This window comes from Lonchura striata, chromosome 5 (genome assembly GCF_050655825.1).
Source record: "Lonchura striata isolate lonStrDom1 chromosome 5, ASM5065582v1, whole genome shotgun sequence".
NCBI classification, from domain to species: domain Eukaryota; kingdom Metazoa; phylum Chordata; class Aves; order Passeriformes; family Estrildidae; genus Lonchura; species Lonchura striata.
In genome coordinates this window covers 49619313-49646886 of record NC_140707.1, presented here as the reverse complement: position 1 = coordinate 49646886, position 27574 = coordinate 49619313, and the positions used below count along the sequence as shown (strand labels likewise).

Below are 27574 nucleotides of genomic sequence, written 5' to 3'. Positions count from 1 at the left end.
CGCGCTGTATAGCACCAGCCCCGAAGCGGGAGTGTACGGCCCGAGCCTGAGCAGGGGACGGCAGCTGACAGTGCCACAGCCTCGCTCCCCGCCCCAGCCTGGACGGTCGCAGCGCCGGCCGTCCCGGCTGTGCCCCGAGAGAGAGAGAGAGGCTGCCGCTTTCCGGCTGGAAGCGGTGGCCCGTAGCTGCGAGCCCGCGCACCGCCCGGGGCCGCCCTCTGCCCGGGGCCGGCTGCCAAAGGCCGCCGCGGGGCCGCAGCCCGGCGCCCCCGCCCCCGGCTCCCCCTCCCGCCCGCAGATAACCGCGGCCCCTCAGGCTCTTCCCCAGCCGCCCAGCGCGCACTCGGCCCGGCTCGCGGCCGCTCTCCCGGCGCCTGCTCCCCCTCGTCGCCGCCGCGGCGCGGGTGAGGATGGCTCGGCAGCCCCGGGGCTTTCTGCAGGAGGCCTCTCACCAAGTCGTCGCCGGAGGCTCGGCGGGTGAGTGTGCGCGTTCCTCGTGGGCGGGAAGGGTCTGCCCGTCCCCCGCCGGCGCTCCGCCAACTTGAGGCGCCGGCGGCCGCGCCTCCCCCGCTCCGCGCTGCTCGGGCGGCGGGGAACGCACCGGCTCACCGGCGGCTCCTCCCCCGCCGGGCGGCGCGGGCGGGCCCCGGAGGCGACCAAAGCCCGGGGGTCCCGGGGCAAATTCTGTAACGGTGCTCGGCCCGCCGGTGGGGCACGGGGGTGAAGGGGCGCTCCCTGGCTCCGCGGTGTATCTGCGCCACGCACGCCTGCAGCCCCTCGGGCGATAAGAGCGGCGGGCGGGCCCCTTCAACGGCAGCAGCACAGCCGGCCCCAAGGGCTGGAACCGCGCTCGGGGGAGTCCGCGGCGGGGATCCGCCTCCAGCGCCTGGATACGGGACTGAAAACGTAGCTGCCCTGCTCAGACACCTTCCCCGTGACGCTCTTCGTCGCTGAGTTACAGAGAAACCAATGCAGGGATACAGTGGAAATGCATTCCTGTGGGGTTTTTGAAATACTTTTAGGAATGTCGACATTACTCATTCATTTGTAGTCTGATTGTACTGCAAGCTACAAATGTCAAAATCGTACACGTCTGTTTAGCAATGAAAGCATTGCTAGTCAATTTCTTCCGGTTTCTTACCTGAATCCCAGTGGAACAAATACTTAAGTCAGCTTGCAGTGTAGGAGATTTTAACACAGTATCCTGCTGTTTCAGTCTGCATATGTAAATCTTGTTAATATTTCAATTATGTAGTGTGTGTTTAAGTGTTCCTTAATGTCTCTTCTGAGGTCTAAGTGCTGTCTGTCATGTTTTACATGAAAGAGAAGAGCTACATGGTAATGTTGCTGTGTCTTATGTAATGCTTCAGTGTAATGTGCACAAGAAGAATTCTCCTGTGATTGAGACCTTTGTGGCCGTGACATGACATGTGACCTGGTCTTCCATTCCTTCTAATTCCCATTGTACCTCTAAATCCACTCCTATGCATTCCTGCCACCAACACACATTTGAGCAGTTTATTTTCATGCTAGTGACTCTCTATGCCCTTTGTTTTCAGCCTTCTCCCTTGACAGTGAGAGATGTCATAGCAGAAGTGGAGAAGTCTGGTGTCCCAGTGTATTGTATGACTGCTGTCCCTGACCTTCCAATGTATTGTATGACTGTTTATGTAGCTTTTCTGCAGCCTTTGAAATTCTAAAGTTTTTTTTTTTTTTTGATTCTGCTTGGTACCACCCCCATCTTTCTATAGGAGAGAATGGACAGGTTTACTCTGTCCTAGACTCTTGAAAAACCGTCATACCTGAAGGGATAGTGAGGTGTTTTGCCACCAGATGTTTTGCAAGATGACAGATTTGTCTGCCCTTAGCAGTTGGCCTGTGCCTTAGTGATTCAGATTGATCTAATGCACTATGTTACCATCCTCTGGCAGGAGCCTGTTTTTGCTATAGGTTCTCTTTGTAGAAGAAGAGATTGCCTAACACAACAGTAAAAAAGTTGTGATTTAGATAAATGAAAAATATTTGGTAATCTGGTAGGCATCTGTATTAGGGTGAGAGAATTTTCAAGGAGACTATTGATCCGCATGCAACACTTTCTAGAAAAAGTATAATGTGAGAGGAGAGGCCTGTTGGATCTAGTCCAGAGACATAATGTTAAAGATGCTGGCAACCTTTTGCTTAAACTCCTGTCAGGCAGGCAAGTTCCTTAGCTGTGTCACTAGCCTTAAATTTGTGCAGAAATTTCTATTAATTTCTTTTGAAATAAACCAGTAATGATTTATTATCTGAGTCTGAACAACACTAAAATTGTACCAGGGGATTTTTATATGTGTGCTTCAAATGGGAGCTCTTAAGTGTATTAGAGGGAAATGGCTGAAACTTGAAAACTTGCTTAACAGATGCTTAAAAATCAGTGGTGTATTTTGCTGCTAATTTATATAGAAAGTAGAAGGTAAAGGCTGGAGTTTTGAGGTCTTCAGTCTAATGGTTAAATTTCTTTGGCAAGTGTAGCTACAACATAGAAAAGGTGGAAGCAAGGACAAAAGGATTGAGTTTATTTCCTGACCTTAGTTTCCCGATATTGCTTTGTCCACCCTATATTGCTTTTGACTGTCTCTGCAGGAGGACATAGGACTTTTGTAGGTGTTCTGTTCTGTTTCATGGCCTCAAGTGAATGCCACAGACATCCTAGAGTGACCACAGCCTGGTATTAAGAAAGAAAGAAAACCAACCAACAAAAACAAACAAACAAACAAACAAAAACCCAAAAACCACAAAAAACCCAAACAAACAAAAAAAACCCAACAAAACAAAACCCCTCCAAAAAACCACCCCAAAAAACCTTCAACCCCCAAACAGACACAAATTAATCTTAGTTACTGGTTTCTAAGAAAGATACTATGAGTTGGACTCTGTCAAAGCAATTGTAGGAAAGTACTGAGGTGGTTGGGAATGAATGGCACAGCCCAATAGGTGTAATTGAAGGGTCAGAAATATTGCCTGCATAAGTAAAATGAGAAGTTATTTAGTGTCTGCATGTCTCATGCAAAAGGAAGTAATTCTGCTAGATTGAGTGGAAAATTATTAGAGATAAACCTAAGCTGGCAGAACAAGTATAAAAGGATTTTTTGATGCTTTGTGAAAGATGACAGGACTTGTTCATGGATTTAATAAAGATAGGGGAAGAGAAAGAAAAAAAGAAATCAAGCATGACCGCTAATCTACAGGACTGATAAAATGGAAGATACTGGTATGCTGGAAGAAGGAGAAAGGAAAGTATTCAGTGTTTTAAGAGAAAATATATAAGCATACCATTGGCTGTCAGAGGCATTGCTAAGTTAAACTTGACCAGCTCTCTGCTGTAACTGAACTGTAAGAGTCAAGCATGACCAATCTCATGCATCCTTTGTCTGTGACAAGGGGTGCATCTGCTTTCATGTGGCTTGAAATCTGACTTCATGTGAAATAGAAAGCTCTGCTTCCTCAGAGTGAATGAAATTTTGAATATGAACAAAGTCTTGCTCAGTCTTGGTTTATGTTACTTCTGCTGGCATTGTTTGTCCCATCTTTCAGATTCCTCAATGAAGGTTAATAGCATAATTCAAAATACTTGGTTTTATTTGCTTGCCTGGGTGTATGACAATAGTGAGAAAAAGGACCTTTGATTAAAATGTAATTGGGGCACTTTGTTAGTGAGTTCAGAACCTTCTAGTACAGGGAACTGCAGGCATGCTCCTTTTCTCTAGTGGTTAATTAGTAAGCTAAGGCATGTCTGGAATTTATAGCAAAAAAAATAAAATGGAAAATCAACTCTAAACTTAAGAATCATTGTGAAAAGAACAACTTGGGAGCCTCTGATTTCCTTGGATTTATAGCAATTCTTCAAAATGTTATTTGAGAAGCTCAGTCAATGCAGGGTTCAAGTCACAAGAATTGTTTCTCTAAAACACAAAGATCAAAAAAGTCTTTTTTTTGCCTGCCTGTATGGAAAAGGCAGAAATTAAAACAATAGTGTTGAATACAAAGTCAATGGATATTTCTTTCCTCATAGATTGGAGCTCAGTAGTGCAAAGTATGTTATGTGACACTCAGATTAGTTTGTCAAGACATACTTGTAACAGGCTGTTGAGTCAGTTTGAACGATGAAGTGCAAATGTCATAAACAATTGCACAGATACCTATGGCACAGTAAAGGCAGATGGCTGCATATAGTTATCCTGAAGATTTTAGGATGCTTCTTTTTGACATAGGTGTGTTCTTGATTTTTAATAACAAAAAACTACAGAGGGAAACAATTAGCTAAAACCACATGTAACGTAAATAAATTGTAATTTATATGTAGTTGTATGATAACCTCTCTTTCTTCCATACATGTACAAATAACCTATAAACATTTAAAACTCTGAAGTAAAAATTTTGAATAATTTATTTTATATATTTATTAAGTGATAAATAGATTGCTTTTTCAGATCTGTAATGTTTAACCAATCTTTAAGTACTTTTCTGCTAAAAATTCAGTGTGTCTCTTTGCCTAATTCCATTTAATAAATGAACATGAAGTGCAAAATTAATTACTGTAAAATGAATATGGAAAAGTCAGAACAAAATAAAATAAACCAGTTACTTTATAAGGATAATTCAGCTGATAATTTTTTCCCCCTGTTCTTCATATTTTCATGAAACAGCAGGGTTTCTTCCTGTCTGTACTTCTCAGCTCCAATTTTTAATTTTTTTTTTAATTTTTTTTTAAGAGTTAGGTTTTCAGCTGCACTGAAACCTAATAGGATTTGGGAGTCTAATTCTCTTAAGCTCCTTTGAAAGTCCAAACCTTTTCTCTTGAGAGATGTTTTATTTCAGGAGTAGAAAAGTTGATTAACCTGGATAGCAGCAACTTCTTTGAACCAGATCTATAAGCAGGAAAGCCACTTGTCAAGCTAAGACTGTCAAATGCAGATACAGTATTAAAACCAGTGCTTGCTCTTCCTGTTGCAAGAGGCATTAGACAGACAAAAATCATTACAAGGTACACTAGCCAGCATACTCTGTGAAACACCTTGGGTTACTTTGTCCCTATGAGTGGGAGAGGGAGCATGATAGATGTACAGGAAGCACTTGAAACAGCAGGAAAATAGTCTAATTATTCCCCTCCCTCTCACTTGTTTTTATTTTTATGACAGTTTTCCAGGAGTTGAAGTTGGGAAGAGTATTCCGTGTTTCCTTGGATGCTTTTTTCTTCCTTTTAAACCGTGCAATGGGCATTCACATGTTATTAAAATAATCAGTTAATGCTCAGAGGTCATTTCAACTAGCTAAGTACTTAGCTACACATTGTAACTTTCTTGACTTGAAAGCATAAAATTTTAAAGGGCTTAAACCTTCTTTTCTCCCTTTATCTGAAGTCACTTAAGGCTGAAATATTATCGAAGGCCACAGTACATGTTTGGCGTCCTTGACTGCCTTGATTTGGTATTTCAGATGTTAGCAAAGTCTTTAAATTAAAAAGCTAAGGATGGGAAGCAGTCAAAAAGAAATCATTTCAAGGAAACATTCTACAAGTTAAAGTACTACAAAGGAATGCACTAGAAGCAACCAATAAAGCCATTTTCTCTGCTCGTCTGAGAAATTAATAGCATGCCAGCGTTGGACTAGGAGATTTGTACAGGAGTTTCCTGGTTGGCAATGTGAGGAGAACTTTGGGTAAGAGAAGACCAAAATAAGGTTGTGTGTAAGCTGAGATATCAGATATCCTGAACCTCCTCCAGTATGTTTGTAGAAATTGGGAGGACATAGAAACTGTTGGGACGTTAAGAGTTGGAAATGATGGAGTACAGTATTTGGGACAGTTTGACTTCAGTGGAAATAAGGAAGAGCCCCCAGGGAAGTTCTGAGAAACTGATGTTAATTTTGAAGCCAGTATAGTTGAATTGTTGGCTTTGGTCTCCTAGGCAATTCAAAGCCATGCAATGTGATATTTTTCAACATGATAGAATATAGCTGCATGCTGCAGACCAGAGCAGTGACCAGCAGTTCAGAGTATGCAGAATGCCGTGGAATGAACCAGCTGAAGTTACCTTGTTAGCTATTCCCAGTAGAAATTTTTCAGTGTATTTTCCCACCTACTATAGCATTTCAGACTTTAGTTCTGTAACATTTTTCAGTCTCTGTGTCTCCCCTGTTCTACCAGCAGATCATTCTAAGAATATCTGAATCTAAAAGAGATTCAGGACTGTTTGCTTTGTATACTTCTAACTGAATTAAATGTTATTGGGTTGCCACAGAAAACATTGTTTAGTTTTAGTGGAAACTAATGAAATCCTCATGAGCTTTCATACATTTTGCTGAATATCCAAAGCTGGAAGCTAGCAAAATTCCTCTAAATTTTCAGACAGTTAAGTAATTTGAAGAAGCAGTAACTTTGCAATATAGCTTTAGTTTAAAAGGAGCAAATGAAAATTGCAATGCAGAATCATGGAATTGTAGAGTAGTTTGGATTGGAAATGATCTTATAGATCATTTAGTTACAATCTTCCTGCCATGGAGAGAGATGCCACTCACCAGATGAGGTTGCTCAGGGCCCTGTTCCACCTGGCCTTGATGGAGTTCCAGGAGTGAGGCATTCACAACCTCTCTGAGTAACTTGTTCTAACACTTCAGTACCCTCTGAGTAAAGAATTTCTTCATAATATTTAATCAAAAACCTCCCTCTTTCAGTTTAAAGCCATTGCCTCATCTTGTCACTATCTGTCCATATAAAAAGATCCTCTCCCTCCTGTTAATAAGTCCCATTATGGTACTGGCAGGCCACAGCAAGATCTCCCTGGAGCCTTCTCTTCTTCATGCTGAACACCTCTGGCTCTCTCAACTTGTCTTTGTAGGAGAGATATTTCACTCACTATCATCTTTGTGGCCTCCTCTGTGCCTTCCCCACAGGTCCATGTCATTCGTGTGCTGAAGACTCCAGATCTGGATGCAGCACTGCAGGTGAGGTCTCACAAGAGCAGAGGTGCAGAATCAGCTTCCTAGGCCTGCCCCCACTGCTCTTGATGCAGCCCAGTATAAGGTTGGCCTTCTGGATTGTGAGTGCACATTGCTGGTTCACCTCCAGCTTTTCATCCACAAGAATCACAGTCCTTCTCTCCAAGGCTGTTCTCAATGACTTTTTGTCTCAGCATCTACTCTTGTCTTTCCTTGCCTGACCCAGGTGCAGCACCTTGAACTTGGATTTCTTGAACTTCATAAGGTATTTGTAGGCCCCCTTATCAAATTTGTCCATGAATCCTGTCCCTCCGTTGTGTCAACTGCAACAAGCTTCAGTTCATCTGCATATGCGCAGAGGTCTCACTGTCTCTGCCAGTGATGAAGACCTGAAGAGCACTGGTCCCAGGCAAGAGCCCTGAGGGATGCCACACATCACTGGCCTCCACTTAGACACATGGCCATTGACCTCAACTCTGTCTCTGTCCAGAGAGTGTTCAGGGTGAACTGATCTCGTTTGATTGAGTCATTGCAGTGTACCAGAAACTCATGAACAGCCATTTGGAGCTCTTAAAAGTGTTTCAAGCTATGTTTGATGATTTTATTTTAATGTAATAGCTTTTATATGGGGGTTAAGCTGTGAAGCAAATTTTACATGTTTATGTGACAGTGACAGAAACAAACTAAGAATTTTCATAATTTCTATCATGACACCTGTAGTACCCTCAGTGCTTTCTGTAGAATCTGGGACTCTGAGAAGAAGAATTTTTTGGTCGGTGGACTCAGATGCAGCTCATACTAAACTGCTTGTTGAACCTGGGGCTTAAATTTCAGACTTGCTCTGGTACTCACTTGGTTTGAGAACCCTGCAGCCACCTCATAATTCCAAGTGTGTCTTTGTTCCAAATAGGATACACTGGGAAAAATGAGAAGTTGGCTGAGTTTTATATAGTCTGGCGTGTTAGCTAATGGGGCAAAACATTTTGTGCACAGAATCCTCTATGGGTGTAATAAGGCACTTATCCTTCACGTGTGTGTATGGTAAGCCTGAGGGTGTTCAGAAAGGTTATCAATTTCCTACTGTTTTTAGAGTAACAAGTTTTTTTGAGAAAAAACTCACCCCTTATCGTCTTGCACCCTCCACAAAAATATGAACCTGTCAAAATGAACATCACCTGCAGAAAAATGAAGTTATTTGCTCTCATTCGATCTACTGTCCACAAGATGGCAGTGCAATACTACAATAAGATGCTAATGTGTTTTGGTTTTTTGGGTTTTTTTTTTCCCTACCTGCGGCAGAGTGATAAAAATGTATGTTGAAGCTGTTGCAGATAAGAAGATAAACATATGTAATTTTGAATGATAATATGCGAAATAAAAGCTTAAGGATGTCAAATAAATAATGATCAATAAATGCTGATAAGTAATGACCACTAAATGCCATATCTGTACCTCACAATCAATGGCACTGAATTAGACTGTCATTGAATTAAGCACAAGAATTGTTAAGTGGTGATGTATCACTGGTAAAGGTCAATAGATGTTTGTAATGCTAAGATACTATATATAAATAAAAAACTTGGGCTATATTCATGTCCCAGTATAATCAATATGCAAATAACTACTGATTTCCACAGTGAGAAATTTCACTCTTGATTATTTTAATTTTAGTATACAATTTATGCAATATTGCAGAAATGTCATCAAGCTCTCAATGCCAATCTATAACCAAAGACTGCTGTGTTACATGCACACTGCTGTAAGCCTCTGTTAACTTCCTTCAAGAGACCTACAGCAAAGCATAAAAGCTTAAACATACACATTTCTTCAAAATAATCGATAAAATTTCCTTGTCAGATTTTAAAGTTAAATAATACTGTGTAACAGTGTGTTATACATGTAAAAGCATGTAGGTAGTCAAAATAATTAATACTGGAACATGCCTGTTTTAAAATTTGTAGGCAAAAAATGCTTTGTCTGGAGAGGCAATTCTAAAGCTGTTACAGCTTCTGTGAACCAAGATTATATTGACACAAAGAACAATTTTTCATTACTATTTATTGTTTCATCAGTTGTGCTTAGTGACTGATGTACATCTTCAAATCCATGTTAAATTGTTGTAACACCAAAGTTTATTATGCCGTAAGAATATAATTCTGACATATAGCAACAAAGCATGACTTTTCATAACAGTAGATGTATTTTCTGTGGCAATGTTCTAGAAGAGAAGATGAAAACTGATTCTGGTTATTTCTGTGCATAAAATCTGGCCATTTTGCCTGTTAAGTGATGATATTACAAATTTTCCTTTAACTGTTGCTTAGTTTCTATGATATTACCTTGGATGTCCTTACACATGTAAACATTCTTTTTTTTATACTTGCTGCTTTTCCATTTCAAGCTAGCAGGGTGGGAGACACTCAAAATCATACCCCTGAGAATGGAGGAACTCGTCTGTTACGATACTGAAATTCTCTCTGAAAAATGATTGTGTTGACCTTTTCAGACTGGTTGAAGTATTATGATTAGGGTTGGTAGGAATGAAAAGAGGTAAAAAGGCTAAAGACAAGGGGGAAAAAACCCTTTTCAGATAGTGATGTGACTCCTAGAACCTGAAAGATTTGAAAATCAGTATTGCAATGAATCGATAATAGGGATGTCTCTAAGGATTTTCAAGCATCTCAGTCTTGATCATAAAGGCCTTAAAGGGGCTCATCTTCAACTGGACTTGAAAACATACAATTTTTTTTCCCCTTGGAGGAGATTAATTTATATTTGCTGCCTGTGGAAACCAACACTGGTCCTGTTGTTGGATGAAGTAAATTAATATTGGTTTTTATAATATGAAACTCTCACTCGCTGATGTCTTATTATTATTTGTGCAGGAAAGTTTTAAATATCAGCCACCTTAAGATAGCATTTTCTCTACAGAAAATATGTACTAAGATCAACTGTTTCGGATGTGTTGAAATTAGACCAGTTACAGGATAAATGCCTGGCATTTTTTTCTGCAGCATGTCTTATCCTGGTGAATGATTATAATTAGATACCATTGCATCAACATCTGAAACACGTAATTAATGTTTCAGTTGCCTACAGTGGTGGTTTTCTGATGAGAAAATAACTGCGAGAGTCTGAATGTTGTTGAGAAGTCCCACCCATACAGTGGGGAAGGAAATGCAGGAGTAATTGGCCTTTAGGTCTGCTTTTCAATCACTGAACTAGACTGTTAACAGCTGCTTTTGTTTTCCCTCTGGATCATTTTCAATCCATCAATTTTTGTCAGTAAACACAGTTTATGGGTCATCTTTTAGTTTTTAGTCAATGAATCATTTCCCAGTTCAGTGTGTTATCCTAGTTTCCTAGACTTTTTACTGTTTTTATTATACTGAAGTATGCAGATGTGTGGCTGGTGCCCCCAAAGAGCAACACTCCCAAAAGCAAATGCAAGTCTTAGTAGCCCTTTCAGCCCTTTCAGTGCAAAATTCTTTGCACTATTTATTTCACTTCATCTTAGACCCCATTCTGAGTGGCTTTGCAACAGAGTTATTACTAACACTTGTTTCTTAATATTTAGTTAGAGGGTTGATTTTCAAAATTAGTATATATTTTGCATGTGTAGTAAATATCCCTCAACTTTGTTTTGTCATCTGGCTCCCGATAATATACTTAACTCAGTAAAACATAAAGGGCATGGTGAAGAAAACAATGGTTCTAACTGCCATAATCAGAGGCACAGAAACAAAATTTAATTCTTCATTACGGATTCTGTGGTATTTGATGTCTCTTCCAGCTTGTGGAGCTATGTGATTAATTTCTGAATTTGAAAGTTTGATTATCATTTCAGTTTAAAACCGAATGTTATCCTCAGTATTTTGGCATTAAATCTTGAAATTGTGAACTGTAGACGTTTTAAGAACTAAACAATAACATAAAGATAGTGCTCCTGATCTTTAGATAAAATTTTTGGATCTGAGCCATGAAGTTATGAATGCTTGAGATTTGTGATGATACACTGGGGGTTTTTAGGTTGGTTACATGCATGTTCTCTACAGGCAGGTTTGCAATGTTGGTGGTGTACACATGTGCGTAATATAATCCCGTGGCAAGAAGTAGAAAACAAAGTGTCAGGATGCTTATAGGTTTTTAGAAGACCTTATTTTCCAAGACATTGTCTTGCTATTGGTGCTGACCAGTGGCAGCACAATCTTGTGTGTACACCTTAATTCTGTCAGAATTGCACAATAGTGTGTAAAGCAAGAGTGTTTGCTTTGTTCGTGCAGCACATTCAAACCATTGCATCCAGTGCCTGTTTTAGGTGCTTTTCTCATCATATTCTTGGTAGCCTCTGTTATTTCTGGGTTGCTATACTAGTTCATCCTGGGATCAGTTCATCATCAAAAAGAGGAGTTATTTCATCTCCAAGTCTCTGGTTATTGCAGAGCCAAAGCAATGTGACTTTTAAGAAAGTATTGTGTTTGCAGACAAGTGCTTAATTCTCCTCTCCTAAATAGGACTAGGATCCTGAAGGGGACTGAGGCTGTTGCATTAAGCAGGGGGAGCATGGCTACCACTTATTAATTATACTGCTTAGTAAAAATTTTACAAGGCAAAATTGTAATGCTGACTGGGTAATGAGACAGTCCTTGCTTAAAACAGTCTTTATTGTGTTTTTTTCTAAGCAGTGAAAATAAGTATCAGTATGCTATATGCTTTGACTGGCATATTGTTCCTTATTGTCAAATATGATGATGGCCATCCCAGTTGACAAAAAGAAAACAAATTAATCTTTTCTGTTGATTTTTAACCAACTTTTCTCCTTTCTGAAAATTTTCACTTTTAATATGATGAGAAATAAAGCTTATTGATTAGGCATTTCCAAAATGGAGGAAGAAAACACATAGGCTTTCTGCAGATACAAACCCATGAATGTTATTAGACACTAGACTAAATTGAAAGAAATGTCTTATTTAGAGTATGAATCTCTTCTAAGTTAATGTCTATAAAGTTTAAATTAGTTCAGACTTTTCTTATTAGAATAAATGTTTCCTTTTAAAAAGCATGATAATCATAATCAAGACTAAATTTGTTCTGTTATTTATTTTCAAAATGATTGTACATGTTTAGCAGACATTTGATTTAAATCCCTAGGGATATATTGGAGACAGATGTTTAGATGACCTAATGTTTAAAGTAAAGTTATATTTGGACACTCGATTAAATTTTCCTTAAAATCTTTCCATATATGTTGGATTGTGGAGCAGTGCAGAAAGTATTGAAAGATTTATGTTGAAAAGGTACTGCTTTATTTTTAAAGTAAGTTATTAGATTCAGTAGATTTTATTTCAGGCAACTGTCAAAAGCAGAAAATGTTTGATTATAAAACAGCATGTTTACAAATGAAAATATTGTGTCTTGTTGCAGGGCTAAATGGGAAACAGATTTCTTTAAAACTTCATTGATTTCAAAACCAAATTTACCAAGCCATTTATAGCAGCCTCAAAACTTGGTAAAGATTATGGTGGGCCTTAAAATGTAGCATGAGTTGAAGACTGCATTATAGGCCATAACAGCTGCAAATGTTTTTACTACTTTCTGGTTTTGAACAAGTAAAAGCTTCTCAAGATGCACCCAATAATGTGGATGACTATATACGACTATATGTGTGATAGCAAACAACATTTTGAGAAGTCTCAATATTTCATAATCATAATTATAAATTTTAGCTATAACTGAAATATTGTACTAAGAGATGCATTCTTGTCACTGGTAGGATACTTTGTGGACTGATGCAAGTGTTGCACAAAAACACTATTCAGATGCTTAGCACTCAGCCTGCAAAATAAACATCTTGAGAAAGTTTCTGTGGGACAGAATTTTTTATGATTCTCTGTAATTTGTGATTAGGAAGGCTGATGTGGGCAGCAGAAAGGAAAAGTATTTTATGCAGAGTGGACCTTGCTCAATTTAGGCAGCACATGCAGCGTTTTTCTGTAATCTCATTGAGGTCTGCTGCATTAGAACTGGAGTAGCCCTCTTCTGGGAAAAACTGAAATTGCAGTATTTGGAGCCTCTTTCATGTAGGAGTGGATGTTGGGTCAAGAGTGGTGTAAAAATCATGTTTCACAAGGGGAATGAAAGGAGATCTCATCCTGTTCCTGAAAAAGGAACTTTCATTCTGTCTTTTTGCTACTAGATGAATGTATTTTAATCATGGGCAGTAACTGTTTTGTACAGCATGGGTCTAATCAAAACCTAATAAATGAATGTGTAGTACCTATGTGATGGAATTTACTGTAAGCAGAAATTATTTTTTTGTTCTTCCTGGATTAAGATTTGGGATATAGATTATAAATCTGGAAAATAAATGGAAACTTATCTTCTTAAGAGTCCCAAGAAGCAGAGTGGTCATAAAATTGGAAGAGATAGCCCTTAAGCATCTTCTGAAAATGTCACTTGTCAGTTGTTGGTCTGACTATAAGGAGCAGTATAGAATGAAATTATAAAAATTTTGCAGATAAAGCAGTTTTGCAGTGTTGTGGTTAGATTTGTCTACACAGATTTTCTAAGCTCAGAAATGTTCTTTAAAAGTATTGAAAGAATATTGATCAATTGATGCATAACATTGTTAATTGGACTTGTCACTTACTTAGTCTTGCAGAGTGAATACTTGGAACTGGGCTGAAGTAACTTGGGCAATAACTTTTATACTTGTGTAGTGTAATCTTACCTTTTGTTACATAACGGCTTTTCCCTTTTTTAATGTATGTTTTTCAGTGAGTGGAAAAAATAATGGCTTTCTGTTTAAATACTCACGATCTTCTTGTGTAATATATTATCACTTACACATACAAAATTTGATATTTTTTCCTTGATTATGCATGAATTACCTTATGCTACTTGAGTATTTTCCCTGAAGACTTCAGCTGGTGTGCTGAGGTTTGCAGGAATGATTAGTCCTCTCTGGTGCCTCAAGACAGACACCTGCAAGGAGAGTTAGACAGTTTTATTGGGATGCTATGAAAGTTTTATGCTTGTAACTTGTAGAGAAACAGGGAAAAAAGCCCTGGGAGCAAGGAGGATGAGATTGTTTAAACTTCCTTAATGTGCTTTTTTTATTATTATTTTTTTCCTTTCCTGTAGTCCTTTGTAGAAGTAGCAAGGACCCTAAAGAATAAACGCTGCTGTTACTCCAACTTAGTAGTTTGCATTCTGTGTACTGAATAAAGATAACATCCTTGATAGAAAACCACTGCTGTCAAGTAGAGATGGTATCACAATCATTAGCTCAGTCCTAAACTGGGCTTTTTCTATTCAGTCTAAATCTTGTTAACATATAAATCTTTGTTTCCTATGTTTTAATTAATCTATAATTGCACCTAGAACCTTAATTGAAAAATCTGTGAAGAATTAAAAAACTTAGAGAGAGACAATGTTCTACAAATTCCTTTTCAACAATAGAGCTGAAACCTTATCTACTGCAACTGGAATTAGGGATAGCTTGCTTTGTCTTTGTTTTGACTACAAACTCTATTCTGGTTAAGAGATTAAATTCAGAGAGAGAAATAAATTACTGCATTACATTTTGTATGATGATTGAACTGTTTGTAAAAATCAAACATACTTTATATGTTTGCTAATTGTTTTGCAAACATTTCAATATTCAAGTTTGTCGTATAAATAGTTTTGACTATGGGCAAGATTTGGACTGCTTGCATTCTGTATAAGCAAAACCTGGGTGTCTTTTGCTCACTGAACAATTCAAAACAGACCGAGGTGATTTGAGTCCAGGGAAAAATTTGGAGCTTCCTTGGCTTAGCTCAGGAAGCCAAGGAACCAAGAGTTGTCTCTTCCAAGAGTTTGGGTTTTTTTCATTTGGTGCTTTTGTGGTATTTTGTTTGTTTGAGTTTTTGTTGGTGGTGGTGGATTTTGTGGTTTTTTTGTTGGTTTCTTATTGGGGGAGGTGGTTTTCTTGTTTGTTTTTGGTATTGCTTTGTTATTCTTGCTCTCTTCCTAGGTCTTTGAATCTTAATTTTTTTTTTTTTTTTGCAAAATGGTAAAATAGTACAGATCAAACATAAGAAAGTGTAATGGTATGTGAAGTGTTTCTAGTGGTCAGTTAAATCTTCTGAAAAGTGAAATAATGGGTTTAACTGTTTTGCTTTTTGGACTCTAATACGTTAACTTTTCATGTGTACTTTCAGAGGAATTTATACTCTATACCTCATTTCTAGGGGAACTGTAGGTACCTGAAATATGAGATTGATCAGTATCCCAATTCCACTGAAATCAATGGAAGTTTTTCACTCCCTGAATCTCTTCTGAACTGTCCTAGATCTGCATCAGACATCCTGTGAAGTCCAGCATGTGAACATGCTCACTCCTAACACCAGGTGGCTACTCCCTGTATGTATAAAGGAATGGACTTGTTGCCAAATTGTTTTCCTGGCTGTGGGTTTGAACTTACTGAAGTGTCCAGTTGAAATCAAGCAGCAGCTTTCTAAGCATTACAGTGCCTAAGCTGATGTCCAGCTGGCTACCGAAGATCCCATCTCACCCAAGCTGTTGACTCGAACACTACTAAAAATGCTATTTTTTAAAGTTACTTGTAAATCTGAGACAAACTGTTAGGTTCTGTTTCTATGAAATCCTGCTCAAGACTTGTACTGATATCCTCACCTGTGTTTGGACATTTGGATAAATGTTGGAAAACTTTTAAAGAAGTAATTTAAAATAAATATCTCTGGAGAAAATGGCTTTTGTGATAGCTAATTAATTACATTTCTCTTATAGTTTACATTCTCTGTTTATATCTGTGGGGGGGAAAGTATTTATGTAGCAGGCTGTAGAGATTATAGCTGAAAAATCTAGCAAACTGAATTTGTACTTCTAAAATGTGCAACCTGTTGTTAATTACTGGTGGATCAGATGTAATGTGTTTGGTAATAACTGCTGTATGGTGCACAGAAGACCTCCATAAATGTGGAAAACTCATAACTCTCGAGTCTTGTATACAAAACTTCTGCAGGGAAGGAGGAAAGCTGTTCTGATGTACCACTGGTATCTTTTCCTATCACCTCTTTCATGACTGCAGTGTTCTCAGTGTATGTTTCCTGTCATGTTCCAGAACATCTAGAACCTAAAACAAAACCTCAAACCTAAACAAAATTCTTCTTAGCATTTCATTTCTTTTATCCAAGTTAGGTGTGTAAAGTCACATTGACACCATTGTGTTTTGAACCAGATTTCACTGGCCTTTTATGAAAGGATCTGGAAATAGTGTATTTCTGATTGGTGCACAAATGGTAATCTCCACTGACATCAAGTTCATGGACTCCACCTCTCCTGATTTTATTGTAGAAAGTGAGCTGAAACCAAAGCAGTCTTCTGTCTGAGCCTATTTATGCTTAACTAACAGTGTTGCTTGCTGGTTTTGTCTTCACTTTCTAGTTCAGACTTTAAAACTGTGATGTAAGGGAATTGTCAGTGGTTGCCTTAGAAGTTATTCTTTCAATAATGCCTGTGGCTTGTTCAATTTCTCTTGTTTTCTATTGAGATTTGCATCCCCTATATGTTGGTCATCTCCAGCTGGCTTCCAGTTAGAGGCTGAAGTCTGTCTTCTGGGACTTGGATTGAGCATAATTTTCCTTCCATTGTTTAGTGTCCAGCAAATGTTTGGTGTTTTGCTCTCTTTTTTGAAGGCTATAGTCTTGCAGTGGTCTGACAGTCCTAACATCATTCCAGTTCTGTTTCTATTTAATGGAAGTAAAGTTTATTTTGCTTTGCTTCTGTTCAGCAAATCTGGCTTTTTCTAGAACTTTGATGGTCATGCTTTGTACGTAGAACATCAGGTGATTAAGATATTTTTCTAAAACATTTGTGCCAAGCAGGATCTAAGTGGCAGGATGCACTGACCATACAATTGTGTGCTTTGTTTTCCTCTGTGTCCCTGCCAGAACCTTGATGGTATTGAACCTGATGATTGGGAGAATATTTGTCATCTGTGATCTTCTCCAAATTACCTCCTTGTGTATGTAATACAGTATTCCTTTTTTTTCACATCTACAAACTAGGTAAATAGTTGAAGGCCCTGAGTTTTTCCTATGCCTTTTGTAGTCCCTTCTTCTCATTCTGTTGCCTAAAGCAATAAAGTCCCAAGGTTTTTAGACTGTTTCTTGAAGAAAGTTCCCTATGTACTAAACATGAACTTTCTGTATGTTGAACTTCTTGTTTTCTGGAAATTTCCTGTCCAAACCATGCCTTGGCTAGATTAGACTTGTGTGTTATCTGTTTGTATACCAGCACTTTGCAAAACTAAAATACCAAATAGGGTGCTTGTCAGTCTGATATTTTGTAGATTTTCCATTTATTGTTTGGTTTTAAAATTAACTTGCATTATTGGTGGGGATAAAGTTCACAAGTCCCATTTTCTTCCTTAGCCAAAAGCCTACAAGAACACTTTTCTTGTCTTGTCATCTTAGTTGCTTTCTCATCTCATACTTGTCATCTCAGTAGCTTTTGTGTCACTATCTGGTGCCCAGATTCTGGGTGCACTTAAATTGACAGTATATTCTTCTGTTGTAATGTTCCTCATTGACCTATGAAGAAGAGAGGTGGTGCTATTTTATCTATGCTTGTTCATATTGTGTCAGCAAACTCTTTGAAATTATGTTGACCTTTTAGGGAACTGATCCAAAGAGCTTAAGTGGCAGAAACGGAATTGCTTTTGATAGGATGATTTTCTGTCAGTTTATTTGCCTGAACTGCAGGAGCTGGCAGGGATTCCCAGTCAGTGACAGCAGAGTAGGTAATGGTTCTGATAGCAGCAGGCTCGTGTGATTGCTCACCTGTTTGATCAGGCTGCAGTGGGTGCCAGGAGCACTTCCGCTTCTGAACTTCACCCACAGCTTAACACACATCAGCAATTTAATTTGCTTGCTCTGTTGTGGTAGCTAATGAAACTGTTTGTCACCTTCCATAGTCTCCCTTGTAGGACCTGCTTCTCAGGTAACCTGAAGCTTTAACAAATACCATTAAAGGAAGACGTGTATTTAAATAATCCACAGCAGGAAAAAGGACTTTGCTCAGCTTTGTGTGAGGATTAAGAGGGAAGGAAGGCTTTACTCTTTTTTTTTTTCTTTCTTTTTAAATTTTTTTTTGTTTGGTTTGGTAGGGGTGGGCTCTTTTGCTTGGTTTTGTTTGTTTGTTTGTTTGTTTGTTTCTGTTTGTTTGTTTCTTTGGTTTTTTATTTTTTTTGTCAGAAACCTTAATAAACTCTTTGTAATACTGGTTTGCCACTGAACATATACTAAACTGAGTTAAGGTCTGAGGAATGTATATCAGGCTTCATATTGTACTTTGCTCTGATTATAACCCTCTTTGATGTATATGAGGTGGAGAAGCCAAACAAGTTGCATCCATGGCAGTTGAGTCAGTTGTCATCTACTTGCCAGTGTGTAAGTCCATCACTAGAAGAGCCAGCACATCCAGAACAGTGACAGATGAAACAAGGCATAAGACACTTTCAGATATGCCTTCTCTCTGATGCCAGTCACTTGATGTCATGGGCGAGACTGGACAGGCTGAGAGCTTGCTTACTCTGCCACCTCTTGGATTTGGCACTGTTGAGTCTGATGGGTTTTGGGTATACTACATTGGTTGATTAAAATTATTTTTTCTGCCTGATAGTAGTTTTCTTAATTTGCTCTCAAAAGTTTTAGCACCCTTTACATGTGCTCGTTTGTTATATTTTATAATCTTTTTGCTAGGTTATGTGTGTGATACTTGTACTTCAGCATTTAAGGTGGAGATGGCAGTGTTGTGCTTCCCTGCTGTCTTTTTTGGAGACAAAAGCAAATTTCTTGCTGGGATGTTCAGGCTGTTATATTTTTGCTGATATCATGTATTCAAACAGAAGCCTAACCATGGGGGGGGTGGGTGTGCAATGTGCAGTCTTTTCAATAGGAAGATAATTATGTGTTATGATAAAAAATACTGAAATTAAGAAGCTACTGGAAGTAATTAAAGATGAGTCTCTAACTGTTGCAGGAATGTATGGTATTAGTTGAAAAGTTCTGTTATATAACACTTGATTAAGAAAATATTTAAACTAAAGGTAATTTTTTTGCATGGAATATTGCCTGTGTTAGCTCTAGATTAAAATGGAAGAAAACTGGCTTTTGAGCCATTCATAGTCTGGAGTTCACAGGCATTCATAGTAATTATGAATATATTATAAACACTCATAGAAACTATTACTTTCAAACATTGTCACTAATGTTATGGGTGTCAGCACAAATTTTCTGGCTTCAAAAAACCCCAGTTCTGTGAACAGTGTAAATGTGTTCTTGATGGAATGAGAACATTACCTGTGAAAACCTGGAACTTTAGCCTTGGAAAGCAGCCAGATGCTGGCCTTGGTGGTCCTGCAGCTGCAGACACAATGCCCACTCAATGCCATCACCTTGCAAAGCATCTGCTTGCATGCTGCAGTTTGAAGTCTGACTGCCACTGACAGCTTGCGGCTTGGCTTTTTGGTTTTGTATTAAAATGTTAGCTATATAAACAAATGCTTCTTAAATGTTTTACTAACAGGTGATATACCTCTGTTATTCTGACATGTTTTTGCTTTTAATCCTGTAGTTTTCCTCCTTAAGTTTTCCTTCCCTCTCCAGTAATACTTTTACACTTGGATGGTTTCCCTCTACGCTTCTATTCTTAACACTGAACAAGAATGTGCATCTGTTAATATATGACCTAGTGGCTCACACAGTTATTAGTGGAATTCAGTAGCAAATGAGTAAATTTGAGCACCTATTAAATCCGGAGTAGATACAAATATGTTACTGCCAGAACTTACATATTTTATCCTATGAGTCACATCTTTGATACTTAAGATGTTTGAATGGCTGTCACAAAAATAAGTGAAACGGGGTTGGAAGAGGGGCCAATGTATGATACATTTGCGTTCTGCATATACTGTCTTATTTTTTCTATAATGGCTGAGATTGTATTTACAACTGCAAAACTGTCTGACATTTTTTCCTTAAATGGATATTTAAAAGCGGACAGTCACATTTTGTAGCCCATATTCCCTGTTGCCTATTGAAATCCTATTTCATTAATTCATTTTCCTTCCTCTGAAGCAGGGATTTCCTGAAAATGACTCCAGATCAGTACTACAATATAATTATTATAGGATCCAATATGATGGTACTACTTGTGTGTGTTTGAAGGTGAAGAATCACAGAAAAGTTTTGGTTGGAAGGGTTTCAGTTAGGGTTAGTCCCTTCCACTAGACTGGGTTGCTGAGACCCCCATTCAAATGGGTCTTGAATGCTTCCCATGCTGGGACAGCCACAACTTCTGTGGACAACCTGTTCCAGTGCCTCACCACTTCCACAGTAAGGAATTTCTTCCTAGTATCTGACATTAACATTCCCTCTTTCACTTTGACACTCGCTGTATCAATGGTGATTTTTAGAGTTAGCAAGATTATTATATTTTTTTCTTCAGTGTTTTACCATTAACCTTTGGTGAATGATTAAACTGTTTCATGGGGTAATTACCACCATTTTTTCCCTAAAATGCAAGTACTCTGCTACTAGGAAAGCACTACCTCTATTGTGCCTTGTTTGAAAATTCTGGTACATAGATTCCTTTTTTTTCTAGAGTCTTTAAGCAGTGATTGGTATGCACTGATTGCACCGTTTGTTTTGTTTGTTTAGGTTTTTAAAGTATTAATCAACCTCTTAAAACATTTATATATGCAATTAAAAGTAATTTCCAATCAAAGGTAATAATTGGAACCATGCCTCATAAAACAGAGATCAAAAATCAATCAGGAAATCTCCAACTCTTTATCTTCTCTATACTTACATTTCTGCTGCACATAAAATCATCAAGACCAAGCGCAACAGCAAGAATGCTGAAAGATAGAATAGTATCTTGTGGGCATGAAGTGTATCTTTCATTGTGTGCTAATGTGCTAATGATGATGCTTATAAATGACAACAATTTTGATGCTCATCAAAGCATGCAAAAGAAGGAGAAGGAGATTCATGTTATGAAGTTATGACAATATTTTCTGAAGTTTCAGTGTATCTGTGATGGCCTGGTAAGACTGAAGCATGTCAAAAGTGAGTATATGAAGATGTCTCTGTTTTTAGGAGTTCATGTTTGGATTTTGGAATTACTTTATCTTGTTTTTAAGGAGGGGTTGTCAGTGTCCAGAAATTTGAAGTACTGCATTTCAAACGCGACTGCAAAAAAATGCAGGTTATGTTGATCCCTAATTTAAGTCTTATTGTAGCTTAAATATGAAATATTTTCAACTATTTAAAATAATATTTGATTATTCATTTAATTGCTAAGCCTTCTCCCATACTAAGTCCCTTAGTAGTGTCTTGTCTAGAAGGGAAAAGAGGAAGACATGAATAATGTCTCCTGCCAGTGTACGTCGTCCATTTCTATTTACTGGTGCTTTAAGCTGACTATTTAGTGACTACATTGATGTTTTGGTGTGACCTGGCCACTATGTGGTTTCTTTAATAGAAGGGTTCAATGCTGGACCCTTTTTAATGCTGGAGGCATAAAAATTGCAATCCTGCAGCTGATGGGCTTTTTCTCATGTTACTGTATCATTCTTTTTTCACAAGCAAAAGTATGTACAGACAACTCTTGTGAATTTCTGTAAGCAGAGATGTAATGTTTCCTTGTAATACAAGTACTAAATATTAGGAGATTAAGGAAAGGTGAGGATTAGTCAACAAAATGTGGATATGTGTAACCTTGATTGTTTAAAGTTCTTTTCTTTTAAAATACAGTGCCTGTTTAGATCACTAATGCATTTTAATTGTTTCCATCTTTCAAAATATGTCTAGCAAGTTCGGTTTCTAGTTGTTGTTATACAAATAAACTGGTATTAGAGGCATTGCTTTCTTCCTTTCAAACATGCTTTCAAATTAGGGCTTAATGTGGTTTGAAGATTTTGCCAACATACTCTTCCAGATCCTTCTCTTATAAGAGGGTGGTTGATTACATCTATCTTTCTTCTTTGGTTTACAAATGCCAATATATTCCAAAGAATGCAAACCCTGGGACCATTTGTCATCACACTTTGATTGTAGTTCACTTCGTTATTGTATGTAGGAGGAAAAGCAAACAATTAGATGCCTGAACGGTGGAGTGGGGGAGTTGGAGTGTCAGGACATGCTAAACATTCTTATTGCATTGCATACTTTAACCTCCTATTGTTTTCTCCTTGCTTTTAACACTTACCTGCCTGGATGTGATAGTCTTAAATTCATTAAAAAAAAAAAACAAAAAAACAAAACAAAACAAAACAAAAAAAACCAGAACTGTTTGGCTGAATATAAACTGTCTTGAAATAAATGGAGTCTAAGGGCCACAGACCTCTAGGATTTAAATCCTACCTAACCCTGTGTGGATTGCACAAATGAAGCAGAGAATTTTAAGCTTTAAGTCCACTGCCTATATGGCAGGATTTAAATGAGAACGATGTCTGAGACAAAATAAGATACATTTACTTATAGTTCCTCTACTGCTTCATCCATCAGTCAACCTAACCTGAAAGCACGAATTTCAGCATTTTGCTTTTACTGATGCCCAGTGCCAAAAGGACCTAAGATTCCTAGGTAGCTATGTGATTACTAAGAGTGTTGGATTAACCAATTTTTAAGCCAGCATTCACCACCTAAACTGCTTTAATTTCCCCTTAAATGAACCACCACATGCATGCCAAGGTCTTACAGACTTAGAAGCAAAAGCTGTGGATGTACTCAGAGTCTCCCTTTGGATACACAAAACTGCAAGAGTCCTTTGGTGCCAATATAAGGTCTGAAATTTTAGGAACAACCATTGAATCATTTGACAGTTTGGTTTGATGCAGCACTTAGGTGAAGTTGGCAGGAAGGCTCCCCTTTACTTCCATGTCGATTAGATAGCCCTTTAACACAAAAGCAGAAATTTATTTTGTCCAAAGAACATTTATCAGCCGGGGTGGATTTGTAAATAGGCTCTGGCTGAACCCATCCTCCCTGCTCCCATTGAGCTGCAGGTTTTCTTTTAAAAATGCAAAAAGAAGTGATTTTAGTCCAGAAGCTGGCCTAAGGCCTGTTTTGGCATGCATGTCTTTTCCAAAATTTAGTGGGGGGAAAAGAACACTTTTCTAAGTTATGAAGGTCCAACTAGGGAGCTCAAGTGCCCTGAGAATCAGGATTCCCATAGCCTGGAAAGCATTTGCACAAGTTGTCAGTTCTCTATTCCTGACCCCTGTTTTTGGCAGTTCCTGATCAAAGAGCAGGAATGCTCTGGCAGCTTTTAGGATTCTCCTGATGCTTTTGTTAACTACAGTGTTTCCATCTGTTGTCCTCAGAAGCTCATGAGACCTGAAAGGCATAGATTTTCAGCTCTGGATTTCCTCATTAGGATTAAGAGGGGAAAAAAATTTGGTTTATTTTTAATTTTAATTTTAATTCTGAATTCTGAATTAGGGGCTGTACTGAAGCCAGTCTAGGACATGATGCGAAAATATCTTGGATTATCTATTTTATAATCCCTTTGTAATTACCCTTGGAAAAGATTTATATTAAGGAAGCAGAACAAAATTGTGCACAACTGAACGAAACAAGTAGTCTCTTTTACCATACATTTAGAGTTATCATCCAAGGCTGGGAATTTTTTTTTGTCTTTTGCCTTTTTGTCTTTTTTATCACTGAAGCTTTGTTTTTAAATCAGTAGCAGTTGTCTTCTCAGTTTTTCTCCCTAGGCCAATTCAAAGTTTTCTTTTGCTTTTTCTTCTTTTAAGGCTGTTAGGATGCAATTACTTTTTATACATGCTTTGGAGATAGAATTCTTGCCTTTGTGGACTCTTCTTATTATTAGGAGTAGTTCAAATGAACAAAATTTCATGTTGTTCACTCAATTTCTCACTTAAGAGTTGCACTGTATAACTTTCTTGAAGTCACTTAACTGGGATCAAAATCATACCCAGAACAGTGGGATACAGCAATAGTTGGCTCCTGCTCTAGTGACTCAAACATTTGCTGTTTTTTATTTTATTGTTAGAGTGAGATTGATAAATTTTAGTACCTTTTAGTATCTATTGTGATAATCCTCATCAGGCCTGTTTTAGGCATTTTTTTGGTACAGACTAATAATTGGTTATGGAGTAAAAATAACATTTATGTGTAGGAAGAAGAGCTGAAAATTAAATACGGTACTTGAAGAACTACTTTTGGTATCACTTTCAAACAGTGAGATCAACAAGCTGTGAAAGAAGGAAGTGGCAAAAAGTCTTTAGCACCTGGGTCCTTTGGTATGGAATGGAATGGAATGGAATGGAATGGAATGGAATGGAATGGAATGATCCTGTTTGACCAGGAAAATGATCAGTTACATGACTTCTAGTTCAGTTTCTAGGTACCACAAAAAATGAATTCCAGCTATTATAGGTGTGCACCAACACAATGAAACCCCAGCTAAACAGCAGTAGTAAAATATTTAAATATATTTCTTCAAAATATTTGACTATTGAGAAGATGTTGAGCACATACTGAGCACATGTGTGTGGGAAGATCATTGGGTTTTAACTCTATTTTTTTCACTTCAGTGCCATTGTGAGAAAGGTGAGATAAGGTGAACTTCTTCATTGGAGCCATATAGCTTTTGCAAAGGTGAAAACAGCTGCTTTGTTTGGGCATGCCCCTGTGTTATCTGGCTCTGCCATGTCTTGGGTCAGCAGGTGAAAAAAACCTTTAAAATCCACATATGACTAGAGTGTCAGATAAAATGTTAGGAGCATTCAGTCCTCTTGTGACTAGATGTTCTTTTCATGTCAAAATTTAACTTATGTATTTTAGGAATTGCAGGATAAGATGTTTGTAATTTTGTGTATCTGAGCAATGTGCTTAGTACAGAGAATGTTACGCTTTTTTCCACATAGTGTGAAAATAAAATGCACGATATGGTTCATAGGAATAAGACTTACTGGTAGCAGATTTCAGAGCATAGAAGATGTTCTGCTGTAGCACACTTGAGGTTCTGCTTTGAGAGACCATAGTTAACTTTGCTATTTTTGGTTGACCTGGCTTTTCTACCTTTGCAACATCAAATCTTTGTAAATGGGCAGTGAAAGCCTAAGTAACTTGAAAACTTAATTTGTTTTACTGTATTGTTTGTTAACATTTTTGATATTTGTGTCCCAAAAATTTTTATGTATTGGTAGAAAAATCAGACTGCATAGTAGTCTGTCCTCATATCTAATTCTAGGTAGTCAAATATTTTTCTCACATGAAGGTAGGTAGCCAGTCCTATAAGCCAGTCCTATAAAATTAATGTAAAAAAATGTGTCAATTTTCTTTAAAATTAAAGAGGACAAAAAAACCTCAATCTGTGTGCATTTTTAAAAGCATAAAAAGTATGCAATGCTGAATGCCTTTAACCAGTCCACAGTTGTACTGAATAATCTAAAGACATATACTGGGATGGTCTAATGCATGCTAGATGTTAAGGATTTTTTTTTTTTAAGTTTTATCTAGTTAAAGAATTTCTGCTCTGTGCGTTAGTGCGAGGAAAAGGATGGATCCTGCTTTCTTCACAGAAAAAAAAACCTACTGAAGTTGTCCAGACTACTTGCATTAAAACCAGTATCTGGGCTCATCCCAGAGCATTACAGGTGATGTTCCAAGAAACACAAAATATGTTTTGTTTGTGTAAGCAGGGGACTCAAGGACCAGGATACTTTACTGACCAAGGTTAATTTTGAGAAATGTAAATGAGAATCAGTTGCTGTGGGATTGTCAGTATCTAATAATTTACTTCATTTATAGTGCTCTTTATAGTTATTTCATACTCCACAGTGTTTATTATAAAGCTAGCTTATATTTTTCCCATGAAGACACTCCACTGCTCAGAGAAAATATATTTGAAAACATATGTTGTTACATAAGAGCCTGTTTGTGGGAACTTCAGGGAATTTGTGCTGACTTGCTTAATCAGCCTCTGGAGAGCAACAACCCCTACTTCCTGTCTGCTTCTATTACTTGTCGCTATGCTTTAAAAAGAGACTGCAACCAGGAAGAAAACATTTCTGAAGCAACTGAAAACAGTTGAAAATGAAAAAAAAATTAAATAACAGCTATGTGAGAGCAGTTCAGTGTAAATAATAAACTAACTCTTGAATGTTGCACATTTGATCTATATAACATAATGGTAAAAATACAGTGGGCAGCTTTCTCTGGCCTTTAGCATAGCTCAATGAAAGTCTGATACCAGCTTGGAAGTTATTTCCATAGATGAGGATTAGTATTTATTTTATTTGTTTCTAAGGTAATCATGTTCACAGAATACATCTTCTTAAAAATTCGGACAGATTTGTTGCTGTTGAGAGAACAGTTGAAAATGAGGTGAAATCTGTGTGTTTGTTAGATGCTCTTTAGATGCATATATGAAAAATATCTTTTTTAATGGCTGAACCAAGAGAAAAAATAAGCCAACTGAAATATGCAGCTCCATATTTAGGTAGCATACCCATATCCCATGTGTTCTTTCAACAGTGTAGCAAAAAGAGCTGGTGGTTTATATCCTCTGAGACTGTCCTGTAAAGAAAAAAAAAAAAAAAAAAAAAAAAAAAAAGGCAAACCAAAAACAACAATACCACCTACGAAAATCTACTGGGAAAACTACTGACTTTTGTAGGGACATTCTCCTTGCTGTGTCTGTAATGTACCTCCAATTCCTGCTCTAATACTCAACAAGAGTTCAGTGCTGCTCTGTCTTTTTGAATATAATTTCATGATATTGTTTCTAGAGTAGAGTCATTCATGTTTTCTTGAAGTGGATTTTGCAAACAACACTAGAAAGGTATAGGAACGGAATACAATCCTAAAACACTGTACTTCAGTGTTGTAAGTTAGAGGTCAGTTTTCATTAATATAGATTTTCTTTGGGTTGATATATTTGATGAGATTGAGTTGCTTCTTTTGTTGGTTAGCTGAAAAATGAATAAGAATGATCCACCTTAACCAGCCTTTTAATATCCTGTTCCTAATGAAGTTGCTGAAGCAGTACCACATCTCTCTTGACTTGTCAGAATTTTCCCTTGTCCGGAATCCTTAATTTCCCCTGGTTTGTGTGAGGTCACCTTTCAGATTTTTCTCTGGCATTTTTTGTCTTCCAGTGTGAAGAAAAGGTTTCTTCTTATATCTGAAGCTAGCTTTCAAGTAGCCTAATCTACAAATGTGGGTTTAAGTATTGTTTCTGTGCTGTGTGACTTGTATCTCTTTACTTCAGACTTCAAGTGTTTCTGTCTTGCTTAAAATCTTACTTTTTACTGTGAAATATCAATTCATGTTCATGATGACTGAAACAGATTTTTAGTCTTTCTTCTGTAAAACTTCTCTTCCTTCTCTCTTAATAAACATGAACTACATCACCACTTCTCTGCATCAATAAAGCCCATAACTGTGAGATCATTTCAGAGAAGATTAGGTGCTCACTTTCAAGTCTCACCAATCTGTTTGCATAACACTTCTAGGATCAGACTTTCTGGTCAGCACTAACGTTTAAAATGCTTTTT

General features: G+C 37.8%; 1 protein-coding gene across 5 annotated transcripts in view; it reads left to right on the top strand.

The window, feature by feature from the left end:
- The first annotated feature begins 278 nt into the window (after positions 1 to 278).
- SLC25A21 (solute carrier family 25 member 21) overlaps positions 279 to 27574 on the top strand; it is a 233236-nt gene continuing 205940 nt past the window's right edge. Inside the window, exons 1-2 of one of the 5 annotated variants that reach the window (XM_085582137.1) lie at positions 279 to 477; positions 6931 to 6981. In XM_085582137.1, coding sequence (XP_085438263.1) covers positions 411 to 477; positions 6931 to 6981 — 118 coding nt within the window. In that variant the 5' untranslated portion in view covers positions 279 to 410. Of the gene's footprint in view, positions 478 to 6930; positions 6982 to 15209; positions 17983 to 27574 lie in introns of all 5 variants that reach the window. The other 4 variants (XM_085582145.1, XM_085582136.1, XM_085582138.1 and 1 more) reach the window with 4 other exon arrangements.